The following is an 8265-nucleotide window of genomic DNA, read 5'->3' on the forward strand; positions in this document are numbered from 1 at the left end:
CCTCCCGGACCACATTGATCTCTGCCCCAGTTGGCATCTCTACCTTTGGCTTAGCCTGATCTGTTGACACAATATAACCGCACAGGTTGTATGCTTCCTCAATAAAGCTCCCAGATCTATTAGGTTCTAAACCAACATTCTCATTTGCCTCCAAAGTCACCCCAGTTCTGTCTTCGACAGTCAACACCACTAGCTCGGGTTGGGTTAGAGAGGTACTCATCATGCACAAGTCTATACTATCTGGGATGAACACCTTAGGCTTGGGTAGGTGGGAGGGAGTGATGTATATGCTTGGGTCATAGTGGATGGCCATGGTTTGGATCAGGTTTATCTGCCTAGGTGGTGGAGCTTGGTTATATGGTGGGAGTGGGTTGGTAGTGACATTTGGTTTGTCGGGGGGTTCAATCACCTTGTTGTCAATGAGATCTTGAATCTCATGACGTAGTCTGAAGCAAAATTCAATGTCGTGACCTTGCTGCTGATGGAAAGCACAGTATTTAGTCGGGTCATGCTTTGGAGGGAGAGGATCGGGTAAAGGCCGTTGTTCTAACGATTTTAGATGTCCTTTCCTGAGTAGCACCCCTAGAACTTTAGACAAAGGCATATAAAGTGGGGTAAAAACCCTCTTGCCTCGAGGTGGATTCTTTGCTGGTTGCGAACTGGTTCCAGGTGTACCGGTGAAGGGTGTAGTTATTTTGGGCGTGGTGGTGACCATGCCGACGTCTGAAGTTCTTGTGACTGCAGCGCTGCTCGTGGCCGCATTTAAACCGTGTGCAAATGCCCTCTTGGGCTGTTCCTTCTCTTGGTCAATCAGACCTTGCTTCATAGCATCTTCAATCTGTACCCCAATCTCATGCAAGTCAGCAAAGGTAGGGAGGGGTAAGACGATCATTTTTTGCATCAGCTTGGATTGAAGGTTGCGTACAACCATTCTTATCTGATCTTTTTCAAGTGGCTGAGTTGTTATCATGGAGGCCTTGGCCCTCCATCGAGTGACAAAGTCAGAAAAGCCTTCTTTCAGCTCTTGCCTGGTCGCCTCAAGATCACGAGTCATGACCTCGATCTGCGTATTGCCTGAATACTGTGTGACGAAGGCCTTAGCCATCTCCTCCCAACTCCTTTTCATTGAGTCGTCCAACTTGGCGTACCAGATGGCCGCAATACCCGACAGGGTCTGACCGAAGAGTGATAGTTTTTGCAATCTGGAGAGGCCCATTGGCCGTAGGATATGTAAGAACAACCACAGATGTACCATAGGATCTCTAGAACCGTTAAAATGGTCTATATGTGGCATCTTGAACTGGTCTGGCAATGTCACCGCCGAATCAGTATACCTATCTTCTATGTCCAGGATCAGGTTAACTCCCTGGGCTCGCTTGAACATCTTTTCGAGCTTACTCATTTTCAGAGCGATTGGATCCACCTCAAATTCAAACGGAATGTCCACTGGATTAGCCAGTGCCTTAGACATCTGAGGTGGGATTGGCGGTGAGACCAGCCCTGTTAGAACGTCCGTATTTTCCTGGACGTTTGTTGTTTCTCCGAGTGTTGGAACCCTAGGTGAGGGTGGGTGTGGATGCGAAGTAGATGCTCTAGCTTGTTGTGGTTACTGCTGTTGTTGGAGCCTGGCAATCAGTTCTGCCTGTTGAGCTACAACTTCTGCCTGACGTGCGGTAACCTCTGCCTGACGAGCAGCATCCTGCTGCATGGCCTACATGGTCTTTTGGAGTTGGCGCATCATGTCTTCCATACTGACTGTAAAGTACGGATTTGACTGAGAAGGTGTATGTTCCCTCTCTGAGGTGGAAGCAGATATCACAACCCAATTGCGCACAGGTGAGGTAGATAATGACTGCTGATCTGGTAACTGTTGCACTGATGATCTGTGCCTGGATGACGCTAGCTTGCAGATAACAGGAAGTTAATATTAACTATCAATAGTAACCAAAATGTAATGCTACAATACTACTACCCAATGATGCGCTTGGATTTTCCCACGGTTTGTTGTAAGTTCAGAACATAAATATTAATAATGATCAGAAGGCAAATGTTTCATTATACTAATAGGGCAAAGCAATTCATATCATAATGGCCCTGGGGCCCACTTTTATACAGAATGTCCATAGGTCCATATCAATGCCATCGTTTCATCGTATTCGTTAATTCAGAACGTTAATATTAACGGTAAGTAAAATATACGTCTACCGTACTACTACTTACAGTGCTGTAGCGAAGTGATGGTTCCCCCTGGAGTGTGTCCTTGAGCCAAATCTTCACAACCTCTCTCAATTCCTACTCTCCTCCCTCTCAAGCTCTCTTTTTCTCTCTTTTTTTCTCTCTAACCCTCTCCCAGGAGATGTTTTACATAATGGCTCCAAGTCAAATATGTGAAGAACATAGATATATATCTAAAAGGTAAATAAGGACGAAAATCAATCAGTTTAATCGTTCCAAATAGAAATTTCACAGAAAATCATATTATGACTTAAAAATCATGCTGATCTCAAAAGTAAAATCAATTTCAGATTATTACGCTTCTAAGGCCTTCAATTTTTGCTCTAATCACCTCAATAGTAACATACGTTTCTTCTATTAGACAGATATGAATCTATATTCATATGATCCACTTAATTAACCTTGATTCAACATCCAATTTCACATGAAGCATTTAAATGCACAGAATGAGGGACTGAACGTATACTAGAAAACATGTACGAGGGTCGGGTTATTACACCCTCCCCCCCCCCCTTAAATAAGTTTGGTCCCACAAACTTGTTTTACCATGTAACAGGTTAGAAATCTCAGTCTTACATTATTGTCTAATTCTGTTATAAATCAGTTCGGACAGTTCACAAGTTAACCCGATATGTATCACAATTATTCCAAAGTGCACAACATAATAAGCATCTCACAGTTTTACCCAACTAGTCGTTTCGGTGTCCACTTCAGGCATGTAGAATAAAAGAAGGTTCTGCCTATTCAACAAGGTACACTTCATTCCAACAGTCACAAAGAAGTCGTTTAAGTACGTAGCCACTACCTTCACAATTTGTTCTTAGTATTCCCCTATTTCCAAAAGCATTTCAGAGGCATACCATTTAGGGGTGAGCAGTGGATATATCGATCCGCCAAAACCGACCGAACCGAACCGATCCGCCGCATTTTGGACGGATGCGTGATGACGAGCGGATGGTTGCGGATTGATTTTCTCCAATCCACCAATTTGACCGACAGATGGCGGATCTGAGGTTCCTTTGGCCGCAATCGAACCGCCAAACCGCGAGCACCCTTAGTAATTTATAAGACTTTGTGTTTTCAATTTGTTTAAATATTTTGTTTGTGTTTTCAATTGAAAAGGAGTTCAAATATTCTGTTGAAAAAAAGTTTTTAACTTGAATATTGAATTGAAAAAAATAAACGTATTATTTATCTATATTTTTTAGTTTTTAAATCTAACTCTAAAAGTAATAAATAGAAAATATGATATATGGTGGTTAGTTTTTATTTTCAAAAACATATATAAATGTAACAATACAAAGACATACAATCTCTACTATTGCTCTGTTCATGATTTTGGTGGTTTGAATTGTTTTTATATTTTAAGAACAACAGATGGTAATACTTTATGTGGATGAGGCATGCTGTGATTGTAATATGTGGATGAGGCATGCAGTGATTGTGATATTTTAAAGTTTCAAACTTTCTTTCTTTGGATGAGGCATAAAGTAATTGTAATACTTTTTTAAGTCATTGACTGTAATACTCTTTTTTTTTTTTTTTTTTTTTTGAGGAAGTGCACAAGTGAACTATGTTGAAAATTTATAAAATTTCAAACCGCTAAACCAATTTGCATCCATCCGCCAATCCGCTCAATCCGCATCCGCCGGATTGGTGGACGGATGCGGATTGAGTTTCTCCAATCCGTCAATTTGGCGGACGGATGGCGGATTGGAGGTTCCGTGGCCGCAACCGACCCGCGCCCACCCCTAATACCATTATATTGGTTCAGAATTACTACTACAAATATAGATAAAGATCACACTTTTTTGGTGTGATGTATGTTTTTTAATCCCACCTTTTAAGTTTTATTAAAGTGTGGTCTTTAGGAGTGTGATTAAAAATGGTCATTTTTAATCACACTTTTTAAGTGTCATTAAAAAATGCTTTCATCACATCTTTTAAGTGTGATTAATAATATTTAGATCACACCTTTTAAGTGTAATTAAAAACATTTAGATCACACCTTTTAAGTGTGGTTAAAAACATTTAGATCACACCTTTTAAGTGTGATTAAAAACTTTAGATCACACCTTTTAAGTGTGGTTAAAAACATTTAGATCACACCTTTTAAGTGTGATTAAAAACTTTAGTTCACACCTTTTAAGTGTGATTAAAAACTTTAGATCACACATTTTAAGTGTGATTAAAAATATTTAGATCACACCTTTTAAGTGTGATTAATAGCTAATAAAACCTGTGATAAAAAAAATTACATATTTAAAGAATAATCAATATTATTTTTGCACGCGCATTTAAATAATGTAATACACACTATATACTATATTTTGAATCACAACCATATATTGAATGAAATAATATCATATATTTCATAAATGAAAGTTAAATGTTTAAAAGTATATACAAAGAAATTAATAAAAAAAAAATTAACTGTGATTACATACATTAAAAAATAAAAAATAAAAAACTTGAAAAAAGTAAGTTCTTGAATTCTTTGACTATATTTTGCATCTCTCCAAGAAATTTCTGACCTGAAAAATAAAAAAACAAATTAATTTAAAAACCGCCAGAAGCATATGAATAAACTTACTAATTAATTTATAAACTTACATTTAGATCACACCAAAAATAATGTAATTTATCTAGTTGTTAAACTGCCCCAATCCTTTCCCCACAGCCACCAAAAATGACATAATTATTTTGATTCTCCACACAAATAGTATAAAGCTACAAAAGATATTGATACCCTTGTAGAAGCCAAAATAAATCATCAAGGCATGAATGATTTCAAACTTTCTTAAGCTAGAATAATTTAATAATAAAACAAAAAAGTGATCTAAAACTCAAGATATGCACTTGTAGAAAATGACAATATTATTTGAGAAACAAGACATTTAATAAAAGATTAGATACTAAGCACGACACAACAAAGAGAGTAGGGGTAATATGTATACATCCACTCACTTATAGATCAATGTATTGTGCTAGTCTAAAACAATACAGTCTACACCATTCAAGTTTTTTCGGTGTCACTTATAGATCCACTCACTTCTCTCAAATTATTTCCCAGCAAAATACACATTAAACTCCCCTTGCTATTTTTTTGCTTCTTCAGAATCTTTGCTAATTGAATCTAGGTGTGAAATGATATACATAAAACTATGACAAACTCTAGTTCTATCAAACCTTATGAACAAAGTTTCCTTATATATGCCTAAAACACAAAATTATGAAACACCAAACATAAGCAAAATTAAAGCAATTATAGCAATTATAGTCCATTTCATTCCATATTACACCAAACATAAGCAAAATTATGAAAATCAGATTCCAAAGTAGCAAAACCAAACAATATCAAACAATGTCATTGAATCTCAAGTTCATTTTATTTGATACAAGACACCAAAAACACTAGTCGAAATTGTAAAATGAAGATCTCTCTTTTATGACCAAACTTGTGGAACAAAAGTGAAAAATAAACAAATAACATAACAGAGCAAAATTAAAGCAATTATAGCAATTATAGTCCATTTCTAAACCTTTTTTTCTCCTATTTTGTCAATCTTTATTTTGGACCTTTTTAATAAAATATTGAATTCTTTTAAACAGATTCAGATTAATAAAATATTAATAAAATATAAAATACAGTCACAGATTCAATTAAACAGATTGAATGTAAACAGACACAGATTCAGTTTGAATGTAAACAGACACAGACTAACAGACACAAATTCATGAAATTAACTGGGCAATGAGTGTTCAGCTGAAGCACAATCATAAAAGAAAAATATATATAACCACTTCATTTTTAGGAATTAATCATTGCTAATGCTACCAACATAATGGAGAGTACATCTAGAATTTCAAAGAGCAACGACTCAATCACTTCGATAATACAAGTCAAATAATTGAAAATGCAACTTAATATGTTTAAATTCTATCATGATTAAAATGTATATGTTATAATTACAATGGTAATTCATGATCAAATATTTGCAACATAAAACATATGCATGAAATGACACTCACTTTTCATATTGACCCTTAATTTGTCCTTCCAGATCTTCATTGAGAACCAGACTTTTCCTTCTATTAGATACCTCTTCAAAAGCATGTTCAAAATGTCCCTCACTGCAACAGATAGAAGCAATGAAAATAAGTTTTTAAACCAAGAGATGTGAAATGACAAAGCATTTTCAAGAGCTGTAAATCTGAACACTACCTATCAGAATTTTCCTTCCTCTGGATTTTGTCGTTTGAAATTGATGTGATGTTTTCGTTCTTTTCCCCATTACTTCGCTTGCTTCTTTGCAAAACCTCATGAGGATCCTCCTCCCTACGGTGACATATAGAAATCATCTCAAAAAATGATTTTCCCAGTTTTCTACATATAGAAATGATCAAGTGGATTCTATAATTGGTGGGTCCAAACAGATTCTTGTCACATTGAAAAGAGTAGGAATTTTACCTCAACGGTGCCCTATCCCCCTATTAGAAGGCCAATTTCTGGCAATTTTTTACCCCTATGGGGCCAATGGTTGGCTGATATGGTGGAATTCTTGTTTCATGAGGCATTTCTCATTACATAGATATCTCAAACAAATGAGAACTATAGTGGAAAATATAGGCCCTGCGACAACAAACCACCGAAACCTAGACCTTTAATCACCTTACTATTAGACAGATGAGTCACTGGTTAGAGACACAATTACCAATAGCCATTACCTTCCAAATTGTAAGACCTATCCAGACATGGATGGTTCCCTATCGACCCACATTCAGACTTAGTTTTCAAACCGGAAGTCCTGTGCTAGTTCCGTAAGTTTTCACAACTTACGTTCGTCCCTCCCGAGGTGTTGCCCAGGCCTTCTCGTGACTATAACATGATTTTAACCTCCAATGGCCTATTCTCAAGCTTAAGTGTGAAAAATTACATTTTTGGACTTAGTTTTCAAACCGGGAGTCCCGTGCTAGTTCTGTAAGTTTCCACAACATACATTGGTACCTCCCGGGGTGTTTGAGGTGTTTCCCAGGCTGTCACGTGGTTGTTGCATGATTTTGGCCTCCGATGGCCTATTTTCAAGCTTAAGTGCGAAAAAGTGCATTTTTTTACTTAGTTTTCGTATCTCTCTCTGTCTCTCTCTCTCTCTCTCTAACAATCAAATTCAAAATCTGAACACACATTTAGTTTGTATTCACCTTTAACCATTGCTACTTTCTTTCTATATTTCTATGATTTAGTTATCAAAATGTTTTAACGGCAATGGGGCACTCCTATACTTTTGTATTTCAATGAACACAATAGTCCCTTGCAACACTGTAACTGCTTTTTGCAATTTCACACTTGAATTTTTACAAATCACTGTTTGAAGAAATGAGTTCCAGGCAAGGTAAATCAGCACCATTATATTCAAGCCAATCAAATCATGATAAAAAGTACAGAGACAAGAAATCCAATAAAATAGTTTACTGAAAATCTAGAACAGCAAAGGGAAAAATATTCTGCTCAATACCTCGAGTAGTACCTTCCCTAATGGCTTCAGCTTTTCCAGATATCATGTTCACATATATAACACTTTCATTAGCACTCAACCAACGACCAAACACTTGATCATTTAATCCTACCATAAAAAGGAAAATGGATAAGTAACAATTACCTTAAAGCTCCACTTTGTCTTCATAAACAAAAAAATTGGCATTTAAATTATTCGTCAATTTCAGACTAAGATTTCCACCTGACAGATACAATTAGTATGGCTTTTTAAACATTAATTCAATGTTGTCTTTTAGATCTAGATTTCCGGAATGGATTTGTGAGTTTTAGTTGTGACCAACTGAACCTTCTACACTGAAGTTGAGCTGACTTCCAAGGTGGACTGGATTCTTAGGGTATAAATGAGAACCAACTGAAATCTGAAGAAATTCACAATTTAGAAAACGCAACAGTGGAAATCTTAAAAAGCAGTAATTACGCCTACAAGCATAATCTTAACAATTACAACATCAAGCTTAAGAAGTCTAATTCCC

The 8265-nt window shown here is 36.5% G+C and overlaps 1 protein-coding gene across 1 annotated transcript; it reads right to left on the reverse strand.

Moving 5' to 3' along the window:
* Nucleotides 1-4583: 4583 nt before the first annotated feature.
* LOC145821101 (uncharacterized) lies at nt 4584-7830 on the reverse strand. Its single transcript, XM_082917686.1, has 4 exons — nt 7752-7830; nt 6461-6574; nt 6268-6369; nt 4584-4769 (listed from the first exon to the last, which is right to left on the reverse strand). Exons 1-4 carry the CDS (start codon nt 7795-7797, stop codon nt 4684-4686), a joined length of 348 nt encoding a protein of 115 aa, XP_082773812.1. The 5' UTR covers nt 7798-7830; the 3' UTR covers nt 4584-4683.
* Nucleotides 7831-8265: the final 435 nt, after the last annotated feature.

This window comes from Camellia sinensis, chromosome 3 (genome assembly GCF_055761805.1).
Source record: "Camellia sinensis isolate YWXY chromosome 3, ASM5576180v1, whole genome shotgun sequence".
NCBI classification, from domain to species: Eukaryota; Viridiplantae; Streptophyta; class Magnoliopsida; order Ericales; family Theaceae; genus Camellia; species Camellia sinensis.

Bases quoted from the DNA above. Each gene is read 5' to 3' on its own strand.
- LOC145821101 (XM_082917686.1), bottom strand. From the start codon at position 7,797: ATGATATCTGGAAAAGCTGAAGCCATTAGGGAAGGTACTACTCGAG. The intron at 6,370-6,460 runs GTAGTGTTCAGA...TATCTGTTGCAG, and splicing joins AGGAAGGAAAATTCTGATAG to TGAGGGACATTTTGAACATG. The intron at 4,770-6,267 runs GTGAGTGTCATT...TTTATTTTTCAG, and splicing joins ATTAAGGGTCAATATGAAAA to GTCAGAAATTTCTTGGAGAG.